This window comes from Bactrocera oleae, chromosome 2 (assembly GCF_042242935.1).
Source record: "Bactrocera oleae isolate idBacOlea1 chromosome 2, idBacOlea1, whole genome shotgun sequence".
In the NCBI taxonomy this organism is placed as follows: domain Eukaryota; kingdom Metazoa; phylum Arthropoda; class Insecta; order Diptera; family Tephritidae; genus Bactrocera; species Bactrocera oleae.
This window is the reverse complement of record NC_091536.1, coordinates 56,223,894-56,251,700: the sequence shown is the minus strand read 5'-3', so window position 1 is coordinate 56,251,700 and position 27,807 is coordinate 56,223,894. Positions and strand designations below refer to the sequence as shown.

Genomic DNA, 27,807 nt, shown 5'->3' with positions numbered 1-27,807 from the left:
ATCGCATTAATTCATATTTTAATCGAGTGCAAAATTTGTTGCTATGTATGTACAATATATTGATCTCGCACTCCATTAGATATGGAGACAAAATCGATTGATAAATAGGTATGTATGAACATATGAACAAGTAATTGAAAAAACCTATATAGGTTAACTTACCGGCCCCACTCTAATCGACGACCATTTCGCTACACCCCCTTACCCCTCGTTTTGCCACAGCAGCAATGAAATTATTGTATTATTTTGTAATAAATTTTGTATGATCATTTTTAGCTTGTGCAAATTAAATAAATACGAGTGTGATAAGTGCCTGAGTGAGTTTGCGTGTATGAGTGCGTAAATATCGTATATTTCAGTTTGCAAACGTAACAGAATTAACTATTTACTGTACCACTAACTTAATGACGCCGGTTGTGTCGTCCTGCTAAGTGTCCGCGCTAAATAAATTTTATGGCGTTCCGTTGACAACTTACCTCAGCAGCGTCAACGGCTAAATAATTCGGCTGCTCGGCAGTTAAGCGACTGATTTCTTGCTATATCAATCGTGTGCATGTGTAAGTATGTAGATTGGCCGGTTGTTGGCCAGTTTATAGACGGCTTCGCCGCTTAATTGTACTGTCTTTGTTTCTATTGTTGCTTCCGTTTGCTAGAAGTTCCCTGCTTACATACACACACTACATGTTTAAACACATAAGGTGGGAGCAAGTAGGAGGTGGACGTGGCTAGAACTTTGCATTTGACAACCTGTGTGTTTTCTCGATCAGTCGGGCAGTTAATGTGACTTCAGTTGAGAAGTTGTCACCCTCCGGTGTGGTGCTGTTACTCCGGGACTGCTATTCCACACTTACATTATACATAACTATATACATATTGTCTTAGCAATATTTATAGTTATGTGCCTTGCTCTGTGCTAACCGTCATTTGGGTGCTACTATTGATCACTTTCACGCGCGACTATCAGTTGGTCACAAGATTTCACACAGTGACATTCGTAATTAGCTCAATTCCAGTGTAACGGTGTTATTTGAAAGCAATAAAAATGAAAGTGCTTTTGCTGTTGGCTATATTTTATGTGCTTTACCAAGGTAAATGGTTTATTTTTGTTGCACATAAAATTGTAAGCAATTCGGAAATGTAATTCGGCTTAGACAAATTTGCAAATGTTCTGAACAGAAGTGTATATTTTGTAGCAGTGAATGAAGTTTACATTGATTGCACAAATTTGTGTATAAAAGTTGATTGTATGCACCATGTGATTTGTTAATGTCATAACAAAATGTGTTTTTGTACATTTATGGTGATTACGATCATCGAAGAAAATTGTAAAAAAGTAGCTATATATGATTTTGTATGTTTATTTAGTTTCAAAAATGTTATATGAAAATTTCTACAAATATATTTTTTAATATTATATTTAGAAAACCATTCCATAATGAAAAAAAAAATTAATAATAAAAATAATAATTATAATAATATTCATAATAATTAATAATCTTAAAATATAATTATAATATTATTTCAACAGCTACAAAATACCTAAAACATATGTTTTTAGTGCCTAATTCTCTTGAAATTAATAACATAAGCCAATAAATATTTGTATACATTTTTATACATTTATTTCAATTGTGTATCATGCACTCTAAATCACTCGTGGGGATATTGAACCCAATGAACCCAATCCGTTTTTCGAAGTAAATCGACGATCGAAAGTCGAAATTCGGAATTAGAGTTACGAAAACATATTATCATTAATTATAGTAAGAGGTCAGTTTCGGATTTTGGAAAAAATAAAAATTTCATATTTCAGAAACACTTTCCTGAATTTGAACCCTTGAAGAATCTGTCAAATAAGCTGGCCCGAAAATGTTATGCACCAGTTTTTTTTAATATTTTAGTCACTTTTCATACTACAAGTATATTTAATAATAATAACAATCAAGTATTTCGACTTTGAAGGCTAACTTCGAAAAACGGAGAAATTACCTTTTTATTTATGATTTAGAAAAATTGGTTTGGTTCAATATCCAGCCAGGTGTTGTACATATGTCTATATTATACATATTTGTATTTTTCGAAAAAGAATATACAATATTCCGATTTCCTACGTAACTATAAAGCAGATTTTTATTAAAATATATGTTCTAAACTTATCTATTATTATCCTTTTTTTCAAATACTCTTTTCAATTGGGTCTTTTAGTCAAACAATTAATTTTTAGGAATATTGCGTTGTAATTTTTTTTTAACATTTCTAAAACTAAATAGTTTTAGTGTAAAGTAGATACGTATACTACCTTTGATCTTCTTGCTCTTTGAAGGATCTATTTTCTACAGGATTTCTATTTACCAAAATTCAAATCACATAAAATCAAATCTTACCAAATTTGACCCGAACTGGACCAAAAAACTTCTGCAACATTTTTAACGATACCGTAGCTGTGAGTCCATTGGAAACACAAAATTCCAAGCAAACTCGTTTAAAATTTTTCTAAAGGTAAAAATAACCAGACAAACATCTGCCAAACACACACTAAATGGCATATGGAGTTCAAATTTCACACCAAAATACAAAAGGAAAAATTTTCTAGGAAAAAATGTTTTTCCTATTCGATTTGCATGCGCACTTTAAAAGGACCATTCCGGATCAATTGATTCAGATGGCACATGTAATTTTCTCATCCCTCATGCCACATATTTTCAAAGACAACAATGCAAATATTGAAATTGCAATTATTGCATCAATTTTCCAACACACTTTTTATGGTATTGGCCTCACTTGGAAAGAATTTGAATTCATTTAGAATGCTTACGCTGTGCATTTTTGCGAAACAATAAATGTCTTTCAAATGTAACATTTCTGAAACGCCGCTGTCAACATTACACAAATTTAGGAGTATCGCTAAAGAATTTTAATAAGACACACTTCAAATAGGCATCAATGCAGCTTTAAAATTGTCGTTTTGTTGTTTAGAGACAGTAAGCATTCAGCACAATTGAGAAAAATAAATAAATGTGGAATTAAGCAGGTAATGTTAGTTTAATAATATGGTAGAAATTATAAAATTATTTTACGGATGTTATTTTCATGATAATAAATCGCGCGATAAATTCTATGTGGAGTTAGTTTCTAGATTTTTTTCTAATATTTTCTATAGCTTTTTGAAATATAATGTAGTTAAAAATAATTAATACATATACATACGTCACCTGTATAACATATGCTTCGTATTGTTTGGATGATTATCTGTGTTAAACTGTGTTTTTATCGAATAATGTACCAATTACCAATTTTAAATATATATAGATATGGATATATATATATAAATCATCAGAATGACGACAGGAATGGAAATTCGGATGTCTGTCTGTCTGTCTATTTGTGCAGGCTGTAGCTCGAGTATAAATTGAGATATCCTAATGAAACTTTCTACACGTGTCCCTTGGCAAAGAAGTAAGAATAAGCTCGTAGATGAGCTTAATCGGAACACTGCCACGCCCACTAAGCGCAATTAAACCAAAATCTATAAAGTGCCATAACTAAGCATACAATTAAAATATAAAAATTAAATATGGAGATCCCAGTGGCATGAGGCTGTGGGCTAAAAATTTGGAAAAAATGGGCGTGGACTCACCCTGTAAGAGGTTTAATGAACATATCTCTTTAACCACTTAAGGTACAACAACCAAATTCTACTACTACTAAATGCGCAATAAATCAATAGATAAATACATCAGAGACATTAAATTTTACACATAGGATGATACAAGAGGACTTTATAGGAGCCGCGGTCAAAATTGGACGATGGGCGTGGCGCCGCTTTTCTTATCTTTCAGTGTAAAAATCGGAACTAGAACCACGCCTACTTCCCATATAACACAATTTTTAATTCCATCTGATTCTTTCACTTTCCATTGTGCAAATCAAGCTCCAATGAACGTATCCGGATAAAACTTTACACGAATAGTGCCTTTGAGGTGCGTCACCTTGTTGCCAAAAATTGTCCAAATTGGATTAAAAATATATTATAAAAAACTTGGCCCTCCTTACTTGTTATATCTTCTGGCTTTTCAATCAATTTATGCTTAGGCAATATTATTATAATAAAATATTAATCAATATACCAGTAGATACATTATTATCACCAATTCAAAATATAATTTTCTATAATTAATAATATAGCAATTTAAAAAATTAAATATTTTATAATATAACAAATTAAAAGTTTTTATGTTTCTAAAGTTTAAATTTGTTAAACCATAACTGTGTGAAAGCAAAAAATTAAGTCTTCAAACCAGAAGATCTAGGGATAGTGCTACATATTTTGAATAGAATCTGAAGATAAATTTTTGATATACATACATATACGTATATGCCAAAAATAGTATTAATGTATGTCATAAGATTGTAAAATTTACAAGTCGTGCAAAAATCTTCGCTTGTGGCGCAAGCCAATCAGTCAGATGTTTGCTGCTGTAGACCAAACAGTAGTTGTCGAACTATTGCAGCTTATCTTTCTGCTTATGTTCCATGAAGTGAACATTAAAATATATGATATATATATATTTTTAATGAAAGCAGATCATATAATGTGCCACATTTAGTAGTATGTAACAAACTCATAGCATTGTCACTGATGAATAGTTGTTGCTTAGCTGACGTCACACTTGTCATTCTTTACAAACGATATCAGCACGACCGGCTTTTGTTTATCAGAGACAGCAGTTCAGACAGCTCGATGTAATACTTTTATTTTCTTTTTCTGATTATCGAAAAACTCGAAATTGAACTTAATATAAATATAAATTTAGCGACATAGATGTGTCAGTTATGTGTACAAACATATATGAGCTATATATTTTACAAATTTACTCTTTACATTTTCTGTTACTGAAAATCAAATTAAATTTTCGCATTCGATTGTTAATTGTTACTTAATTAACAAGTTGTTTGTTTCACTATATTCAAATAGTTTTATAATTGTTAAATGTTCCTTTTAATATTAGCAGTATTCAAAAAATGTTATTTATGCTAACATTTCATGAATAATAAATATAGTGGTCACGACACTTTCATTCTGTTACTACTTAGGATATGTGACGTCATGAAGAAAAGTGGGGAATGCTTCGCGTAAAATTACTATGAAAGTTTGACAGCTTGTTTCATACGATATAAAATGCATGTGACTTTTTGTATTAATATAATTTAAATGTAATGTATTTTCGTAATATATAATGGATATAAATTTATATGTAAAATCATTTGTTTCTAAAAAATTATTACACCTACATTGAATAAAAAAATATTTCAACTAAAAGTTCGCTTAACCAGTATCTGTTTATATCTGAAATTATCGAAGAACTTATAAAAGATTTTGAATTCTCGCATTTCTGATATCAATAATGATAATTAGAAATTGTGTATGAGTTTGCCCAAAATTATATCATTACGTTTTAAAAGAGCTTAGGCGGTGCAGTTCCTTATTGGCGAGTGTCGAACAAATTTTTTCCATCTGATTCAAACAAGTTACTTGGATTCTTTTGCAATGCATCCTCGTAGTTCATTTTCAAGGAGACGAAGTCTGATGGTTCGTGTTGATAATTCGTTGGTCAGTTGAACCGTTATTTGACCGATAATTTCTTTTTCAAGTACTTGTAAATAATCCCATTTCGCAGTTCTGAAGCGCAACTCTTTTTACGACCCATGTCTAAAAGTTTTGTTGTTTAAATTTGAAGGTTTAGTTAATATACAAATGATTTACACAACTTCCAGCAAGTTTTCGATGCTTTGTCGGTCAAACACGTGCTATACATATTGTTATAATTTACTGTTGCAATTTGCAGTGGGTCTCTAGGCGAAAATTTAATGTTAAAACATTGAACTGAAAAGCGTGCTTTGTTTAACTTTATTTTGTCATTAATTTTATGGCCACCAGTGTATGGACATCAGATCATCTCACTTATTGCCCTTTATGTTCGATGCAATGTCGTAATGATGGATGTACTTAACATGATATAGTGATCCACGCTATGGATGCCTCACTTTCCTAACCGATGTTTCACTGATATTTAAAGACTTTTAATTCAAGTCCCACACTATTCTGGAACTTTATGACAAGGTATATCATTATTAAGTAATTTTTTCTAATATCTCCTACAAGTTTTACGTAAATTGCGATATTGACTGATTGATTGAAGGTTAGTTTATGGACAGAAGAAAAATTCCGTTTCACTTGTATTATTTTTGTTGGTACAGACATGTGAATGTAGATATATTCTTCAACTTATGGCACAAACAGTCACCGACGCAAAACCGTGGACCGAATCAACTGATACGACTTATCTTATGAGAGCGCAATGCAAAATCACCACCGCTTCTACCGTCCGTTTCAACAGACCGTACGGTAGGATATCCGCGAAAATTGGATTTTTTCCGTGGAAACGAGTGAGCTGAGAATGACAGAGCAATCTCTTGCAACGCAGGGTTGCCAATCTCGATATTTTGTAGTAATTAAAAAATAAGCTTGAATATATTTGAAATATTCTTAAAATAACTCAAAATCAAAGTCGAATACACTTATTTATAAATAAGTAAACTATTTTTAATAGTTGGATTTTAGTTTTGAGCATTTACATTACGAAAAATAATAATTAAAAAACTAAATGTGTAAAAAGTCGTGTATACAAATAGAACAATGGCAACATTGGTAAAATGAAAACAAAAGAGAACAACTCATTTCTGCGTTGCAACTACGGGCATAACTTTTAACAAATTTATTTTGATACGGACAGGAGGAATGTCGGTGACTATTTGTGCTATTATCAAATTTTAATAGTATTGATTGCTAATTAGTTTATAGTATCTTTTAAAGCAAATTTTCTACAACAAAAAAAATATAATAATTATAAGAATTTTAACAAATACTCATAAATTAAATATAAAGCTTTGAGCCTGTGTACTAGGTATTATATAATTTGTTTATTTGCAACTTTCTGTAAAATTCTGAAAATTGTCGCAAAAACCTTTATGATCGAAAAGTTTTCAATCACAAAAATAGAAGGGGACACCCGGGTTTGAACCGGGGACCTCTCGATCTGCAGTCGAATGCTCTACCACTGAGCTATATCCCCACTTATTATATAATATCGCAAGCAAACACTTGTGCCACCGGCCAAGATGTGGGAAAAAGAAAACATCAAAACGCGAATAATCAATATTTTCAGCGAGAATGCGCGGGCGGCGTCACAAGTAAGTAGTTTGCTTTCAATTTAGAAACAAGCAATCTGCAAATGTGATAAAAATGAGGTAGCCGGTATTGGATGATTTACCGCTTTTATTACATCGCCAATGGGAGGAAGTGATTTAGTTTTTTCAAGCACTTCGTTTACTTAAGCTTATAAAATTGAGGTGGGTTTGTGAAAATTTTGGCGACACATGTACATACCTATGTACATATATGTACATAGAGTTTATTCGATCGACATTATCAAAACTTCGAGCTATGTTTAAAAATTCCTAAAAATGATGTTTTCATCAATTTATCGTTCAAACATTTCAAATTGCTCTATTAAGGTCAATAGTAACTTTATTATAAAAGGCGGAAAGTATAAAAAGTTATAGTTGACTTTTGGCAACACTGAATTGTATAAAGAAGAAACAAAAACGTTATAAAAGTGTCAGCTGCTTAAATAAATAACTCTTCATATCAAATGTTGTACATTTGGCTTTGTAAATAGTGTCAACTGATAAGTGCTTGCCGATATACTTAGCTGTCAAACAAAAACAACAACAACTAAAGCATACTATAAAGAATAGAAAATCTTTAAAGTAAACAAAAATATTGTTAGTACACGTGATTCAATTTGCACTGAACGAAGCGCAAATATATACATACATACATACCTACAAGTGTCCGCACATTTGTACCAGGCATAAAAGTAGGTACATACATATTTACGCAAAATTAAGAAAGCAACAGGTGATCGATGACAGTGATCAATATTTCTTTAATGCATTGATCACTATTTTATTTATTGTTTAATTCCAAACAGTGTTTATGGACAATATTGCTGTATTAAGGAGTTAAGGTAGTTTTTTCGTTGACAACGAAATTACATGTAAAGTATGTAATTTAAATCTTTAAATTATGACTAACGACAGTTTGAGTAAATCCTTTATTTGTTTATAGCTTTACATTCACGAAATATTAAAAAAGTTATTTATTGTATTAAATAATTAGTTTCAATATAGCTGTAAGTCGGCATGATCATATGTAAATTTTCTTTATTGTAACCGACTTGTATACAAAACGAGTATTCATATATGTTATGTACATATACCATAAACTTGTACAAATAACAAAAATAGTAGAAAATTACTTTTACAAGTATACTTGTATGTCGAACATTAACTCTTTTTAGTAATAATGGTATTGGTAATATTAGGTCAAATAAAAAGTTCGTCCGGTTTTTTATCTAAGAGATGGCGTTATTGTCCATAGTACTAGTGTTACGTGTCGCGTCATGTTTGTCTTTGACAGTTTTTCGATTAATTGACTCAGTACGTTGTGAGCGCTCGTCAAAGATGGACACCAGCAAAGAGAAAACTCGCTATATTTTACAATTTTTCTTCGATCAAGGCGAAAAAGCAGCCAAAGCGGCTGAAAAATTAATTTTGTTTATGGGCCCGATACTGTAAACGAACGTGTAGCACAAAAGTGGTTTGCTAGGTTCCGTTCCGGTAATTTCGATGTCAAAGATGCACCACGTGTCGGGAGGCCTGTCGTCGAAAATTACGATAAAATAATGGAAATAGTGGGGGAACAGACCGTCACGTGAGCACTTATTTAATTGCTGAGGAACTAAAGATAAGCCTGAAAATCGTTTGGAACCATTTGCATAACCTTGGATTCAAAAAGAAGCTCGATGTTTGGGTGCCACACGAACTAACGCAAAAAAACATGATGGACCGAATTTCCATCTGCGAATCGCTGCTGAATCGCAACAAAATCGACTCGTTTCTGAAGCGGATTGTGACTGGCGATGAAAAATGGGTCACTTACCACAACAGCGAGCTCAAACGGTCGTGGTCAAAGCTCGGGGAAGCGGCCCAGACGGTGGCCAAGACTGGATTGACGGCCAGGAAGGTTTTGCTGTGTGTTTGGTGGGATTGGCAAGTAATCATCTACTACGAGCTGCTCCCCTATGGCCAAACGCTTAATTCGGCCCTCTACTGCCAACAACTGGACCGCTTGAAGGCAGCACTCATCCAGAAGAGGCCATCTTTGTTCAACAGAGGCCGAATTGTGTTCCCTCAGAACAACGACAGGCCACACACGTTTTTGGTGACGCGCCAGAAGCTTGGATGGGAGGTCATAATGCACCCACCTTATAGTCCGGATCGGGCACCAAGTGATTACCATATTTGACTTAAATCGGACAAATGTACACAAAGTTATCATCTTTTGAAAAATCAATAAAAAACTGAACGCACTTTTTACTTGACCTAATATATCTTACGGAGAAGCAAGAGTTAGTATCAAGATTCATATGGAAAAGAAATAGTTATTTTAAAAGTTGTACATACTACATATGGGTGTAGTCAATTTTCGAATTGAGAATTTATTTTGATCAATATCATATAAGCACTGTGTTTTGTTGGCTTAGGGTTATAGAGTAACCTATCGAACATATACCAGCTGTTAAAGCTGCCTTTACGAGGAAGTCTCAAATTCAAAGATTTATATTTTCTATTAAAATAAATTCTTCATGTATTATTTCTTGATGTTAGTTGCCTTTTGAATATTAACAATATCAAACTTGTCTAAAATCTTCACAACAAACAACACTTGGTTTGCTTTTCTATCGAATTCAACTCGTTAACTTTAATGTGGCTTTCACATGTAAATGCTTTTGTTGCTGCATTAAGTGAGCAGAGAAATGGAAAATTGATGATGAACGTTGAACGTTGAGCTTCACCCGTCATAAGATCGGCGGTCCTAAAAGAATTTTTCAATTCAATTTTGCTCAATGATCCGAGAAATACTTGTATTTGTTTGGAGACATACCTACCTTTTTCATAACTTTCACAAAGTTATTATGCAGTCCCAACTTTGTGGGAATTAGAAGCAGAAAATTTATGGCAGTAAAGGTTTTTAAGACGCCTTCTGAGTTTAAAAGTCAAACTTTTATTTTGATGGGTATTTATACAATTATGGGGAACGGCTTTTAAGCTTACCTCTGATACCTCAATATAAGTCTCTATTCATCAGAATTTTCTAGAAAGCTCAGTACTACCCTGAAGGTTGGATCATTGTAATTATCAATCAACTTTTTTGGTAAAATTGCTTATAATACTTTCTTGTTTTGTACGAAAATATGAGACTCTAGGCAACAATCTCCTCAGTTTTAACCTTCATCCAAGCCTTAGATTTTCAAAGCTTCAAGTTTTTATCAAGATCATTGGAATCAGATTCTTTTGATGCACACATCAAAGAACTGTTTTTAACAAAATGCCGTTCGGAAAGAATTTTCCTTTCTTTTAAAAATTTAAAGAAAAAATAGATTTCTTCATAAAAAAAGTTGACCAATAAGAATAGATTCAGAGTATCAAATTACGTTGCAGACTAATGTAATTGAAACATGATTGACAAGTACAACAGTAACTTAAATACTCGTATTCATCAATGACGAGAAAAATATAAACAAATTAGTTCACAGAAAAAGTATAAAAATACAACTTCAAAATAAAGCAAATTTTTTATTTGACAAAATTTTTCAATTTTCGATATCAAAATTATTAAATTTTAATATGAATGTACACATGTGGAATAGAATGCTGCAATACGTTTTGTCTATTGGCTTTCTCGGCTCTGCTGCATTGGAGGGAAAGCGCTGTAAAAATTTATATTCAATTCAATTATTTGGTTGTTTAAGTATTTGACCTTAAATTTTATTCTTATTCACTTTCAGCAACCGCTGCTTCCCGCTTTGGTTATTCGGAACCGAACCAACGTCGTTGGGCTCGTCATCATGGCCACTGTGCGGGCAAGACGCAGTCACCAATCGCAGTACACTCGGCTAAAGTAAATACCAAAGATAGTCTGAATAATCTTACAATGGAAGCTTTACAAAATCTAGAGTTTGGTTCGAACATTGTAAATTTATTTTCGTCTTATGAGTAGCATGTATAATGGAGTAAATTTATTACAATAAAACAACATAGGTAAAATGTAACTGGGATATTCGTAGCATTCGATTCATCAGTTCACCTTTGATTCAGAGAATCATATAATATTAGTTGAGAAATTATTTTACATTTCATTACTAAATGTGTTAAATTCCAATAATTTAAAATAGTTTTAATCAAAGCTCTTCAAATTTCTGACACTCTTATGATAGTTCAAAAAGTTTCACCTAATTTCTCTAGAGATCTAATAGAAAATTTTTACAGATAGAACATCTTTCGAATCCACTTTTTTTTGATGTTATACAAAGAAGGTCTAGTCATTACTTTTTTTTAATAGAAATTATTAATTAAATCTCTATTCCTTTTGTTATCTACAAACAGTGATATTTTAATTCTAGTTTAACGTTTCTAAAACTAATAAATTATAATTTTAGACATCACCGTGTCATTTTAGTTATTCACTACAGTAAAACTTCTCTAAATTGAGTAAACAAATTCTTGGCATCAGGAGGAAAGTGGTTATGTTATACCACTTAAAGGAAGTTTCTGCAAACTTTCTAGTATCCAAATTCGTTAACTTTTTTGCTTTTCTGTATAAATTTGGGACAAGAGAGCAGCCCATAATAAGGTGCGAAATGGCAAATCGAAAACTGCTAATATGTGATATACATCACATAAACAATATGATCCACAAAATTCAAAACTCACGATAACCTCCAACATTACATGATTCTATTTTTATAACACTATATTACACTAACATATACCATACATATGTATATAGGTATATTCCATTCACACATTGCACCTATGATCCTTACCACCTTCTTTCCACATTTGCAAAATTTAAACGCAGGCACACAGGGACACAAATATGGTCAAGAGTCTTCTTCCGCTCATAAGATAAATATAATTTTCATAACAACCATTTCGTATTGCACTATCCGTTGAATTCAATCTTAATACTTTCTCAACTCAATTTTTATATTTTAGTCTATACCATTGAATATGCCAGCTGTAGACATGATTGGTTATCACAATTTGTTACCAAACCCACTCGTGATGGTTAACAATGGTCATACTGGTGAGTAGAAGAAATTATATTTCTTGAATTTGAATTGGCTGAATTATGAATTATGAATCATTAACCTCATGTTTACAACATGGGCTGAAATGTTTTGGCCTGACCGATATCGTTAGATCCAATCATTCTCAAGTTATTGGTCTCACAATAGAAAAAAGTGACTTTCGAGTTTTGATATTGTTTTCTAATGGGGGAAAAACGTTGTTGATACATAATAATAGTTTGAAAATTGCAAATTTAACTGATCATGAGTTCAGGAAGGTAATAATGATAATATTATTACTAAATTTCTACAAACGAAAAAGCGGGCCATGGGAGAAGCGTTATTTTCAAATGAAAATCTGACACTTGATGAATCATGGTTATACCTTAATACACCTGAGTGCAATAGGCAGACCGCTGAATAGTTGTTGGCCGGTAAAAGTCGTCAAAAGTGCAAGAAAACAGAACAAGGTTTTGGTCAGTATTATTTTGTGATTCACAAAACCAATCAATATCCAACATTACTGTGTCTTATTAGATCGGTTGGACCTCGGTTTCATAGTTAGACGAAAGATTTTTCAGCCCATGACCGTTTGAAGACTTAAACCATTGGGTTTAAATTTAAGCTAATTTACAATAGAAAAAAGTTTTATTTGAGCACATAGAGCGTTAGTAATACAGAACAACATTTCGAATGTAGTACGTACATATGGAATGAATTCATGAGTGCAATCACTGAGTTATCCTTCAAAGCAATTCAATTCACATGTAAAAGAGTTTTCTTCTGAATACAATTCCACTCTCTATTCAAAGATATTCCAAGAATTTTCAATTTCACCTTTGACTTTGTTTTACACCGCAGTCGCCATCAATATACCTAAACTCACCGAGGTGGAGAAGGCAAATGGCGATTTTATACCATACGTACGCGGCGCTAAACTGCCAGGTGAATTCGAAGTGGAAAGTGTGCATTTCCATTGGGGCGATAAGAACAATCGTGGCGCTGAGCATGTGATCAACGACATCCGTTACACGATGGAAATGCATATTGTGCATCGCAATACGAAATACGCATCACTTGCGGATGCGCTGGAGTTCGCCGATGGTGCCGCTGTGCTGGGATTCTTTTTCAATGTGAGTTGATTGAATGCATAACGATTAGAGTGTATTGACGACGTGGAAATGTGACAAAGGAAATGCAATTCTGACGTTTTTGACGCTTTTATGAGTTTGAATGAGATTGGCTATTGCCCAATTTGATTAACACTTTATGTTGCTTACAGTTAGACGAGGATGATAGTCTAGGTTTGACAGCGATTTGTCGCCACTTGCATTTGATACCAGAGGCCAATGATGCTATGAATTTAACGATTACATTCGCATTGTCATCGCTTATTGCCAATGTAGATGTGGATAAATTCTATACATACAAAGGTGAGTAAAATGTAGAATTCAATAAATTTGTTATATAATCTAGGGTTGGAGAGTGTAAATAATTTTGTAATTTAAATTATTGGTCGTCATAATTATTGATTTTAAAGTTAACGTCTATTGAACTTTCTCTCTTCACTGCAAGGAATTTAAAGCTCTCTTCTGCTAAATCCACAGCAACCATGTTCACCAATATTTTTGTTGATAACGTTATATGTATGTAATGACAGAGTACAACCTCAAAATTTTGATAGTCTGTACTCGAGTGCATACGCTGTAGTACAGAGTCCCAACTAAATCCTCAAGTCGTTAGCCGGTAGAGCTGCAAATCTGTCGATAGTAAGACCACACGATAATTTCGATAGTTTAAAAAATAGTATCGATAGTGTTTCCCATTGAAGTCTACTTACTTTTCGCTGGTTTAAATTAAGGAGCCTCAGCTTTGTACTTCATTTTTATGAAATAATCTTTGGATTAATAAAATCACATACGTATAAAATGTGTCATGTTAATATATAATTTGCTCTGAAAGCTGCCGATATGAAATTAAGAAATTTATACTTAAAATACGTTTCGGTAGAGTAGTAATGGAATTTTAGAGCTCAATTTTCACTGGTTTCCAGAAGTCTGATCAACTTTGCACACGTATCAAGGACCGATGACAATGCAATAATTTGGAAAAAGTTTCCCATTATTTTAAAAGTGGGCATATCCTTGGGATGGTTTGTACCATATTTTCCGTATATTGAGTACATCACACTTTTGTCACAATAATACAAATATTTTTCGGTCAATATTTCTGTCAGTTTATAACGAGTGCTTTTTTTAGAGGTATAGAACTTAAAACTGCAATAAAACAACGATGGCTTATTCGATTGACAGGAATTTCATTTATCCGAAAGATAATCTTGTGGCATTACATTTTAAATATGATTTCTGGCATATGACCGCCACGGCTGTTTCGGATGTAGTCCAATTTGGACGTCCAATTTTCGATGACTTTTTTCAACATTTGTGGCCGTATATCGGCAATAACACAGCGAATGTTGTCTTCCAAATGGTTCCGCGTTTGTGGCTTATGCGCATGACCAATGAATTTACATAACCCCACAGAAAGTAGTCTAGCGGTGTTAAATCACAAGATCTTGGAGGCCAGCTCACAGGTCCAAAACGTGAAATTAGGCGGTCACCAAACGTGCCTTTCAATAAATCGATTGTGGCACGAGCTGTGTGACATGTTGCGCCGTCTTGTTGGAACCACAGCTCCTGGATATCATGGTTATTCAATCCAGGAATGAAAAAGTTAGTAATCATGGCTCTATACCGATCACCATTGACTGTAACGTTCTGGCCATCATCGTTTTTAAAGAAGTACGGACCAATGATTCCACCAGCCCATAAAGCGCACCAAACAGTAAGTTTTTCTGGATGTAACGGTGTTTCGACATACACTTGAGGATTAGCTTCACTCCAAATGCGGCAGTTTTGTTTGTTGACGTAGCCATTCAACCAGAAGTGCGCTTCATCGCTTAACAAAATAAATGAATGTAGTGCGCGATACGTATTCCGCACAGAACCATTATTTTCGCAAATAATATATTTTCGAATATTTGCAAGCGTTGTTCAGGCATGAGTCTATTTATGATGAATTGTCAAACCAAACTGAGAATAAATCACTTGACAGCTGTTAAATCGGCCGCCATCTTGAACAGTGATGCCAACTTAAAGTTCTATACCTCGAAAAAAACACCCGTTAAAGGAACTACTTTTTAGTTTGAAGTTCGTTTAAAATCGTGTTTTTTAGTTTTTTAAAACTATATTTATTCAATAATCTATTTCTTTTGTTACAAAATAGTAATTTGTTGGCGTTTTTAGCCTTTAGTGTAGTTCTCCTATCTAACGCGAATTCCTTTTTATAAAATGTAGGTTGACTAATGCCTCTGGGTGTATGTATGAATATGTATCTACATAGATATATTGTGAAACTCGATCACAACAGAATGTTCATATAATATGTTTCAACTTCAGAATTTTATTCACCAAAGTAAATAGTACTAAATAAAATTAAGGATTCTTTACAATTTTCTGGCATTTTAGAACATTAGAAATTCTTACCTAATTGTAAAAAATAGTTAAATTTAATAATTTGATTATTATTTTGAAAATTTTCTGGACTTACGAATTTAAAACCACATGCGCCAGTTTATTTTTACAATGAGAATATAAGAAAATAATTTTGCTGCTGTGCTTTCTTTATTAGAATTCTAAAGACTAACTCGTTACACAGATCTTAGTCCTATTTATACTAAAATGTGTGTACTTATTACCAGTTGATAGTTAACAATATCATATTACATAAATCATTTTATATGTATATGTACTTATAAACAAGTTGGATAGTGCATTTCTATTGTTACAAAGGTTTTCCGTGCATTTCTCCTTAATATATGTTGTTATAACATCTGCTGCTAATCTGCTGCTGATTAATACTCGTACAATAGATAGAGGTTACGTTCGATGCATATAAAAACGTGCACTGCACATAAAAACGTGTTAATAAAGTTGGGTACGAGACTGTGATAAGAAATATATTCCTTAACTCGCGGAACCAAGCCAAGAATGAAACCCATCTGTTTAATCACCGGTTAATTACCCATTAGCGCTATCAAAGATTTCTGTTAAAGTTTCTATGAATTTCTTGAGGCCCAATTCTAACCGAAACTTTTGCTTACGCGTGCTCGTTCATCCCTTTCTTACGCATTGGGCTTATGAGGTGCATGGTGGTTTCCACGCTAATCCATTCAATGTATTGAGTTTCCGTAGCCGTGACTTGCTGGGATGTTATCCAAATGGAGACTTCACATTTGGTATTACTAGACAATATAATTATGTAGCTTTATTAAGTGAAGTTGTGCAATTTTATGAAAATTGTTGGTAAATCTATAATATAAATGTTTCACTTCCATAGTGAGGCCCTACAAACAGTTTCAGTTGGGCTATTTTCGAAGAAAGCTATTAACACTTTCATCGACTCCTAGAAAGTAATGGCGTCCTTAGAGTTGAAACACTACCCATCGCAGACCATGAGCTCGAGTTTCCGCGTGAAATCAGAGTGAAAATAGCGCAACTTCGATCTGGATATTGTAGTAGGCTAAACTCCTACTTATTCAGAATAGACTCTAACATACTAAATATGTGTTCTGCGCGCAAAAAGTTGACAAACCACGTCTTCACATGCTCCGCTAAACCACTCAATTAACACCGTTCTCCTCTTGGTCCGAAACAGCCCGTTTCCTCTAGAACGAGACTAGACTAGGCCAAGATTTTTTGAACGTTTTTAGTTTTATTGAACATCGCTATTTTAAAGATATAGTTACTACACAGTTTGCTACAGAGTACGAGTATATTAGTTTTGTTCAATTAACCGTTGTTTGGATTACCTTAAAATAATCGAGTTAGATATAGGGTTATGTATATAGGTATACATGCTCAGGATAATGAGACAAGTTGAAATCCGAGTGACTGCCTGTGCAAAAAAGTGAGGACATTATTCGAAAACCTATAACTAAGCAATAAATTAAGATATAAACCTGTAATTTGGGACAATGAATTCCAGTAATTAATTTAATTATTTATTTATTTCAGCCACCAGGGCCTAGAAAATCGACTTAGATACACCTATATATAGATACCTTATATTCTATTCTTATTAACTATTAATTATTAGTTATTAACTATTGCATATTGATATTAAATACATGGTTAGAACTATTAATTTGAAAAATCTTTAAATCTTTAAGTCTTTAAATTACATTTTAAATCACTAAATAATATTTTTTGGAAATTCTTTAAAACTTTATTTTTAATTTTCAAAATTTCTAATTGCACTGGCCGTATCTATGATACTTCAAGCCTTCTTTTTGTTTGCAATTTATTTCAACCAGGTTACTGTTGCCTTCTCACCTTTAACGTTCAGGATTTCCTCCGTTGATAATACGGTTCTTTGAGTTTCTGTGCATTCTTGTCTCCAGTGATCTATTGAATCTTTGCCTGTACCACACAACCAACATGATTTTACTTTGTCGTTAGCCCATTTTTTATTTGCGCCTTCTAACGTTCCACATTTTGCTTTTGCAATTAACGCTTAATCTTCGCTAATTTTTATCAGCTAAATTTAATTTTTCCACCAGGCACTTTTTGACCAGGCTTTCTTTTTCCATAATTTAGCTTTCGTAATTAACAGCCAGTTTCGCGAATCTAAGCATTAGCTTTTCTGGTTTAGTCTCTTCCAGCAAAATGCAGTCCGGCGTACATTTTTCTAATCTCAGTGACCACTTGAGGTACTTCTTCTGAATTTTTTCCATCTCTTCAACATCTTCCCACCCCCATATTCCGGCTCCATATGCCATTATACTGACTATAAGGCTGTCGAACATTTTTATTCTCCTTAGATAGTCTTTCTTGAAAAGACGCTCACCTATACTCCAAGTATGTTTCATCACTATAATAGTCTTTTTGACTCTTTCTTTGATATGAGCTCTAATTTTTCCGCTACGCTTGAAGAGGTACCCCAAATAGATGAATTCATTTACTTCTTCCAGCTGTCTTCCTTTCCAAAACCAGTCAGTTTTTCTTCTCTTGCAGCCTCCGTTTTTAAAAACCATTACCTTGGACTTATTCTCATTCAGTATCAGTTTTTTCGTATCAAAATATTTCTCTAGTCTCTTGATCATCTCTTTTAACTCTCCTGCACTGGTTGCGAGCAGCACTACGTCGTCAGCATATTCCAGGCTCCAAATTTTATCTCTTCCTATGACCCCGCCGGCTTGTCCTTTACTTAGTTCTATTCTTAGATCAGCTATTAAAATTATGAAGAGTGTAGAACTTAAGGGGCATTATTGTCTTACTAAATCCTTTGTCCAGAATTCCTCCGATCACCTACCATCCACTCTTGTTTTGAATTTGGTTTCGTTGTACAGGTTTTTGACTCTTTGGATTAGACCATGCCTTACTCCACTTTTCTCCATTGCCCTCCAGAGCACTTTCCTGTCAACACAGTCAAAAGCAGCTTTTAAGTCTACGAAAAAAGTAAAGAGTTTCCCCTTTTCCTTAGCAAGTTCTTTCTCAACTGCGTGTCTTAATATGTAGATGTTGTCGATGGTTCCTCTGTCCTTTCGAAAACCAGCTTGAGTTTCTGGAAGGAGTGTTTTCCCGTCGATGTCGTTTAATAATTTATTATTCAGAATCATTGCGGATTCCTTCTCCATGCCATATCCTTTTAATTAGGTTGCATATCTCTTGTTGAGTATTACCTTGTGCAAAGACCCATGCACCATTGGGATACCATCTTCACCAGAAGCTTTTTTCCTCTTTAGTTTTCTTATTTGCTTTGCTATTTCCTCATCAGTTAAATCTTCTTCCTTTTCTTAATCTTTGTCTTCTTCTCTATTCCAATCGCCTACCGTATTTGCTTGTTTTCCATTCAGCACGAGTATAAAATGTTTACACAATTTTTCCATGGGGATGTCTTTGCTAATTTCTCACCTAGACTTCCTATATTAATTGATGTACTACCACACCTTCTTTTCAGTGTTTTCGTTTTTTATTTTTGCAATCTCGTTTTCTTTCATTTTACTTTCTTTTTCAAAGCATAGTTTTCAGAACTCCTTTCTTTCTTTCAAGTAATCTTCTTTTGTTGCTTGTTTTTATACTCTCGCAACCTGTTGCTACAGAGTATAATAGTTTTGTTCACCTAACGGTTGTTTGTATCACCTAAAACTAATCGAGTTAGATATAGGGTTATATATATATAAATGATCAGGATGAAGAGACGAGTTGAAATCCGGGTGACTGTCTGTCCGTCCGTCCGTCCGTGCAAGCTCCAACTTGAGTAAAAATTGAGATATCTTTATGAAACTTGGTAGACATGTTTCTTGGTACCGTGAGACTTTTGGTATTGCAGATGGGCGTAATCGGACCACTGCCACGCCCACAAAACGCCATTAATCAAAAACAAATAACTTGCCATAACTAAGCTCCGCAATAAGATACAAGACTGTTATTTGGTACACAGGATCACATTAGGGAGGGGCATCTGCAGTTAAAATTTTTAAAAAGTGGGCGTGGTCCCGCCTCTAACAGGTTTAATGTGCATATCTCCCAAACCGCTAATGCTATAATAACAAAATTCACTAGAAGGAAATGTTTTTAGCACTTCTATTGACGGTGTAAAAATAGTTGAAATCGGGTGGCAACTCCGCCCACTCCCCATATAACGGTACTGTTTAAAACTACTTAAAGCGCGATAAATCAAGCACTAAACACGCCAGAAACATTAAATTTTATCTCTGAGATGGTATAAATTGGCTTTATAGGAACCGCGTTCAAAATTAGTCAGTGGGCGTGTCACCGCCCACTTTTAGGTGAAAACCCATATCTTGGGATCTGCTCGACCAATTTCAACCAAATTCGGTGCATAACGTTCTTTTCATGTTTCTATGTCATAGTGCGAAAATGGGCGAAATCGGACTACAACCACGCTTACTTCCCATGTAACACCATTTTCAATTCCATCTGATTCTTTCACTTTCCACTATGCAAATCAGGTAACAATGATTATATCGAAGTAAAACTTTGCGTGAATAATACGTTTAAAGTATGCCACCTTGTGACCAGAAATTGTCTAAATCGAACCAAAACTGTTCAAACCCCTAAGTACTAAATATGTGGACCCCACTGCCTATAGTTGACCTTCTACCGAAAATATCAGTCAATCCACAAAGAAATCTCAAACGAGTATACCATTTGACTTTGCGAGAGTATACAATGTTCGGTTACATCCGAACTTAGCCCTTCCTTACTTGTTTTTCTTACTTTTGCATTCTTTATCCCACCATTTTTTCGGCTGAATTATACCTATCTTTCTTTTCCATGTTTTTTTACACATATTTTTGTTGATGACATCTTTCAATTCTTCCCAGTTTCTATGAATGGTAGCAAGTTGGAATTTCGTTTTACTGTCATCATCCCACACTATTTTTTCTCCAGATTCTCTTGATTCTTTCTTGCTTTTGTGGGCTAGTTTACTCTTCAATTTACACATTATGGGCATGTGGTTTGATTCAACTTTATCCAACACTCTAAATTCTTTTACCTGTACTAAGTCTTCAACACCTATTATTACGTAGTCAATCACAGACTGTCCTGATTCGGCAAGAAATGTGACAAGACTTCCGTCTTCATCACCATTTGTGTTTCCATTCAGCACACAACATCCTTCTTCTTCTATAATACTAATTAGTAGCTCACCTTCTGCGTTGCACTTGTTGGCTTTGTATACCCTCTTCGCGTATAAGCTACTTTTGCATTATTTTCCCCTGTTCTGATTCCTCACATATGCTTTTTAGCACTTTTTGAATTTTACCTTGATTGTAGACTGTCGCCGCCCCGTCAAACCGAACAAAATTATTATCTTCAACTACAATGTCTTTTCTTACCCCAGTTACTTGTATTATACCACCACTAGCTCTCCCTTTCTTTTTTTATCTTTTCGCTGCTTTACACTTCCACTCGTACTCTTTTGGGAGTTTTTTAGCTAATTTTTCCCATCCTTTACTTTCTACCCATGTTTCAGTTAAACCGATTACATCGTATTGTCTAAGGAAACTCCAAAAAATCCGCATATTTGTTTCCTAAGCCTGCAACCAAAACACCACTTTGAACTCATCGCCTTCTATTTCATTGGTCCTGTCTATTAAAAATTCCCATTCTCTACATTACTTTTCATTTGTTGCCATGAGAGCCGTTTTCCGTCGACGCACATTTTTCTATATCCTACTTTAACAGTATGATTGTTTTTTCTTCTTTCTTTCGCTTCTTGAGCTATTCTCCACTGTACTTCTCTTTTTTCACGCGTGAGATCGTTTTCAATGAAAATCTTCGTATTTACTAGTACCTTTTTATTCTTAATGATTTCCTCTTTGGTTTCCAATTTTTTCAGTTTCACAATCACCACCTTTTTATCTTTACCTTGTAGAAACATGTCCTCAGCATCTACCTTAACTCTAAACTTTTTTTTTTATAAACCTTACAGTCGTTTGCTTCGGATTGTCATCTGTGCCTATTAGACCTTTAATGACAATGTTGTTTTTCTTCTCAATCTTCAGCTGTTTTTGCTTTAGCTGTTCCATTTTCTCAATTTCAGCGATAATTCTTGCCTGCTGCTGTTGAATTTTCTCTTTTTCCTCTTTCAATTGATTGTTTTCGTCTTCCGAAAGAGTTTGTGGTACACCTTCTGTCAATTTTTTAATTGTATCTTCCATCAGGTCAATGTGTTCCCACAAAAGGTTTCTTTCTGCCTCCCACTTTTTATCTTTGTCCTCAATGTTTTTCTTCAGCTCATCAATTTCTTTTTAAACTCCGATTTAATTTCTTCTTTATTTTTCGCCATGTTGTCATTTTTTTTCTGTAGTTCTGCCATGATTACATTGAGCGATTTTTCAATACCTGTGGCATAACTTTTTTTAGTTCCAACCTGACTCTTACTTCTAGTGTTTATTGTGTACATGTCGATTTTCGTTGTTTGTTTAATGCCTGTGGCGTTTAGTTTTGAGTTTCCCGACGTGCGGCTGGGGGTTTTTGTGACTTCTGGATTACCCATAGCTGTTATGTATCTGTTCTACCTATATGGTTCCAAAATCGCTTAGGACAAATCTTATAAGAACCGGTAGGGATGAAAATGGATGAAATCGAATTATAACCCCGTCCTTTCTTCAATAACGGTTTTACTACTACTTCCGCGACAAATACATTACATTTTACACCTAAGATGATAGAAGAATCACATATTTCCAGACCTCTTGAATCAATTTCAACCAAGTTCGCTATGTAATATTATCCTGAGATTCCTACATTACAGCTGGAAAATGGGCGAAATCAGACAAAAACCACGCCTACCTCCCATTTAGCAAAATTTTTAAATCCATCTTATTCCTTCACTTTCCTGTATATAAACCAAGAACAAATCTCTCAAGTACTCTCAAGGTATTTCATGTTACACTCAAATATTGTCGAAATCGGACCATAACTTTGCAAGAATTCAAACGCCAAATATGTGGACCCCAATGCGTATGACTGATCTTTTGCCGAAAATATCGGTCAATCTGTGAGATATGTAATTTAAATTCGGGGAAAAAGTTTCTTTGATAATAAGATATCCTTGTCTCAAAAATAGGTTGCATCTGGTCAATATTTTCCTTAGCTCCCTTATATTTAATATAAAGATTTTCGAACTTTCGGTCTACTTTATACCACATATGTATGATATATCGGCCAATGTGGGGTTTTATTTTAATGAAATTGAAAAAGCCTCTTTTTCATAACAGTGAGGAGTGTCAAAAATTGATGCAATCATCCCTTCCATTTCTTTGAATCCAATATGTCCTATATATTTTCCGATTTTCCACCAGAATTTATACCCTTTAGGTTGATCCAAATGTTAATCTTTTAATAAAATTAAGTAGACACGTTTTCTAAAAGTTATAAAATTAAATGATTTGACGCATTGAGCGAATGAATTGGTCTTGGTCTAAACCTCATATCCCTAACATAATAAATTCCAATCCTTTTGACGTTTTTCACATTTACTTAATATATTAAATTGAGCCACTTGAGCTAATACGTGAGTCCATTTGAGAATGACTTTGGTACAATTTTCGCTGACGGCAAGTAAAATAAAGAAATAAAACTAAGGGATTCTATGGCCTTCAAATAAGATAATATGATACCAATTTTAATGTAATCCATTCACGATTTCGTTGAACAATGAACTTGAACCCTTTCGCTACATTATTTAATATTGCCAACGTTTGAAGGTATTTAGCCGGCTTGGATCCTTGCAAGTTGCAAGAGTATAAAATGTTCGGTTACACTCGAACTTAGATCTTCTTTACTTGTTTTTATTTTTAAATATAATATCATAAAATAGCATTAGAAATGCTTCTACTACCCCCGAACTTTCTTCAGACCATCAAGGACAGGTTATAAATTCTTGGATATTTCAAGTGTTTAAGCGTAGATGGTAGGTTAGGTTTTTCTGTGGATTACTTGAAATGAAGAGGTTTTCCCTTGTCCCATCCGGTAGCGCGAAGCAAGAAGGTTGTATTTACTGAGTCAGTAGTTGTAAATATTGGAGTTATTGCTCTTATTCTGTGTTGCTTTTATAGAATTCATACTGTAACTATTACTTCAAATCTAACTTTTAGAAAAGTTAAACATTTTTGAATATTAGAAAATATTAAGAAAATTAGATAACAAAATCATAATTTGAATTATGATGTGTTTATATAAACAAATTTGAAAATAAAATTATTATCTTAGTAATATATGTAATTACGTATTTTGTAATTAATTCCCAAATGGGAGATCTAAAATATGTTGTCTTTTGAGACTAATAGTTTCATTGCTGTCATTGAATAACATGACTGCCAAGGGGTTGTCATGATAACTGATCCTGCACAAATATGCTATATCTGATTTGCTTATTAGTTTCTAAAATACTTGGCTTTACTGTGAGCATATTTCCTTTTAATATTGACTATCATTTAATATAATTTTCATATTTATCATTCATTCATCATAAAATCAGTTTAGCATACATATTACATTCATTAACTTAATGTAATTCCAATAGAGTACAAGATTTACTAAAAGGTATAACTGAACGTTCCACTAACAGCTATTCTAAGATGAGGGCGTATATGATTGAGGAGATGTAAAGGTGGAGAAAATTACCTAATCTAACTATTGAATATTTCATTAATAAATTTTGTTTGTAATATGTACAAATCTATATACATATGTATATATATACTATATATACTTATGCATTCGACATTATCAAATAGATTTATTTAATCACATTAAATTGACGGACATACAAAATTATATGCAATTGAAAGTGTACATTGGAAATACATATTATATAAGTCTGAATGAAATTTATTCGAGCGCCACTGAACATCGCTCCACTCCACGCCAAAGCACGCACAAAGCAATATATGTACATATGTACATATCTATATATATATCGAGAATTATTGCCATTATTAGCCTGATATTAGCAAAATAGATGGAATTGAATAAAATTCAATATGCAAACAACATCGTAGCAATATTATCGACATCAGTATCGAAGATAATGTACGATACAAATACGTAGATACATATGTATGTATGTGAAGAGGTGTGTATTGTAAATATGCCCGCGGCGACAGATGTACAAGTGCCAAACATAGCGCAGACTATGAATACAAATTGACCGCCAAATTTGTGGCTGTTACCAAAAAAAATGTGGGAATGGTTGCACAATGATGCCAAAAGGTTTTATTACTTTCGGTTATGAGGATGGGTGGGTGTACTTTGAATACAAAATAACACGATTTAATTTTAGCTAATGAGTTAAATATGCTTAACAAAGCTAGAAACAAAGATACTTTAGTTTTTATTATATAATTTGTGTTTTGATTATTTATGCATTGCAGGTTCACTCACAACCCCGCCCTGTTCGGAGGCCATTACATGGGTGCTCTATCCCGATCCGATACCAATCTCACCTAAGCAGGTACTTAAATTTTTGCAAGAACTACAACACTTTCTCGTTTCTAATAATTTTCTCTTGTATCCACAGATCGCGCGCTTCCGTCAACTGCAAGATACTCAAGATGGCGCTCTGGTCGATAACTTTCGACAATTGCAATCAATCGGTAATCGTCGCGTTTTTATGCGTAACGGTAATAATAAGCATGCATTTGTGGAGGCGTTGAAAAAAGAACTAGACTACAAGAAGTGGGATTGGTACAACTGAGTCAATGGCGGAGAACAAATTGAGCAGTGTCATGTCGCTTGTAACGCTTCAATATCGGACAGACATCTGTTTCTGAGTTTGCTTTTAAGTTAATTGAATATTCTAATATTCTATTTTTTACCAATAGTATACCTACTTAAGCGCATTGTTCATAAAGTTCGCTTGGCATGTGCGTCTACTCATATTGTAAGCAGTCGCTTTTAAAGGTGGTGATTAAATTTTTACTAGCGATATATGCTAATAGCAAATCAAAATGTATTAAAAATAATATTAGAATTTTTAATCATTTTTAAATACAATAAAAATCAAATAAGACCATATCCCTTAATTAATTGTCTAATTAACGTTCATTACTAGGTAAATTTATTTAACCTGAAAGCAAAGTATTCGTTTCAGCTAATCAGTTTGAGATGACGCATAACGGTGCGATAACCATTTAACTTTATTTTCTTCATAATTATTAATTACTTTTACGCCTAAATTGATGTAATGCTTTTCGCGTATTTTCGTTTCGCATAAATTTTTTGTTTCATAGATTTGAAAAATCTTCATATTCTAACTAAAAGCGGCTGTAACTGAACTTCCTAAACCATAAGTTTTGAGGTCATGGTTACATGAAAAATATCAGCTTCAACAACTTAATATTAGGTATACATAACTGAGTTTCGGTGGAGACAATCATTGACTTGCTAAGCAAGCAGGCAACCGTGGCATGAATGGAATATGGCCCGCACATACCGACTATTAAAATTCAAAAAGAATAGGACATAAGATCTGTAGTAGGAGTGCTAACAGGTCATTGTCTTATTAGCAGACATCCCAGCAGGCGGGATACCATACAACGATTATTGTAGAAGCTGCCAAGAGGTTGCAGAACAGAAGACTATACGTAGGTTATCTTTTATATTTCGGAATTTGGCAGCCCTCGTGATGCAATCTGGCAACTCACAACGTTATCGTAAAGCTTGAAATTTTTGACGGTAAACATATTAAGAAAATTTTAACATCCGAGTGCTAGTTGTATTGTTTAGAGTAACTTAAAATATTCATCTCAGCTAAAAATAGAATTGAATTGAAAATAAAAAATAATCGCGCGAAAACATCGGGAACATTAAAAGTTTCGACAAGAATTAACTCAGCAACAGTGCATCGATGAACTTAATTGAAGTTTTGACGATAAAGCTTCTTCAACCAACTGCCGAAGACAGTTTTCATCCCGACAATGCGACGTCGCACACATCGACTGAAACAACTGCTTCTTTGAGCACTCAAAACATCGATTTAATGAGTCATCCACCGTATAGTCTTGACTTGGCACCGAACGACATCTTTTTATTCTCGTACATAAAAGAGAAACTGAGAGGTCAACGATTTTCGACACCTGAAGAGGCGGTTGATGCGTTCAGAATGCATGTTTTGGAGATACCTCAATCAGAGTTGCAAAGTGCTTCGACAATTGATTCAAACGCATACAAAAGTATATATTATAGATCTTAAAAGAGCATATTTTGAAAAACAATAAAGCAGATTTCGATGATTAAAATTGGTTTTTGTTCCCTAATCCCGAGGTATAAAACGCAACCTACGTAAAACATCTCGAATGCGAATGCAAGGCTTTTTATAGGAAAGTAAGAGCAACTATCGGACGAGGGTTTCTTGACGATGTATGAAGTTGCACATATAAAACTTTTCGTATTGAAGGTTCAGAAGGTGCTTCATCAGGAGCACAGAGGGGTTCAAAGAGGACAAAGAAGAGTGAGCCGATTTTAGTCCCGTTTATAGCTACATACCCACCCTTTATAGCTACATACCTACAATCAAATTTGACTCAGACTGGTCCACTTAAACTGCGCTTGCAACGATAATACCATATGTATGGTATACATAATGTATTGTACATAGCTTTATTCTTCGTCCTCCCTTCTCTATATATAGCAGGGGTGCTCACGCAATAGCTCATTTGGCTCCGTTTGGCTCCCAAATACAGTTTAAGAAGAACACGCAAAATGATCACAGCAAACAAGTTCAAAAGTGGGCATGGCTCCTCCTCCTAATAAGTTAAATGTATACAAGATTCCTTTTGAAAAGTTCTTATTTATCCATCAATATCTATTTTGTCCCTTTCAAAGTAGACCCCTCGGATGAAATACACTTATGCCAACGCATTTTCCAATCCTGGAAGCACTTCTGAAATGCGCTTTTCGGTATGGCCATCAGTTTTTTCTTCGATTCTGACTTGATCTCATCAATTGTGGCT

At 33.9% G+C, this 27,807-nt stretch overlaps 1 protein-coding gene and 1 non-coding gene across 4 annotated transcripts; one reads left to right on the top strand and one right to left on the bottom strand.

Annotated features, from left to right (window-relative positions):
- The first annotated feature begins 772 nt into the window (after positions 1 to 772).
- Positions 773 to 25,878, top strand: CAH9 (Carbonic anhydrase 9). 3 transcript variants are annotated; one of them, XM_036357817.2, is made up of 7 exons: positions 773 to 1,088; positions 10,974 to 11,086; positions 12,184 to 12,274; positions 13,119 to 13,390; positions 13,540 to 13,690; positions 25,228 to 25,307; positions 25,374 to 25,878. In XM_036357817.2, the coding sequence occupies exons 1-7, from the start codon at positions 1,043 to 1,045 to the stop codon at positions 25,548 to 25,550; spliced, it is 930 nt and encodes a 309-aa protein (XP_036213710.2). In that variant the 5' UTR covers positions 773 to 1,042; the 3' UTR covers positions 25,551 to 25,878. The 3 variants fall into 3 exon arrangements, with proteins under 3 accessions (XP_036213710.2, XP_069969314.1, XP_014098063.3); XM_070113213.1 differs by lacking the exon at positions 773 to 1,088 and adding an exon at positions 7,756 to 7,940; XM_014242588.3 differs by lacking the exon at positions 773 to 1,088 and adding an exon at positions 10,701 to 10,897.
- TRNAC-GCA (transfer RNA cysteine (anticodon GCA)) lies at positions 7,062 to 7,133 on the bottom strand. The gene has a single exon. It is a non-coding gene; the product is annotated as a tRNA-Cys (tRNA).
- Positions 25,879 to 27,807: the final 1,929 nt, after the last annotated feature.

Excerpts from the sequence above, each read along its gene's own strand:
- CAH9 (XM_014242588.3), top strand. The coding sequence starts at position 10,813 with ATGAATGTACACATGTGGAATAGAATGCTGCAATACGTTTTGTCTATT. Across the intron at positions 10,898-10,973 it reads TGCATTGGAGGGAAAGCGCT|CAACCGCTGCTTCCCGCTTT; the intron begins GTAAAAATTTAT and ends ATTCACTTTCAG. Across the intron at positions 11,087-12,183 it reads TCGCAGTACACTCGGCTAAA|TCTATACCATTGAATATGCC; the intron begins GTAAATACCAAA and ends TTTATATTTTAG.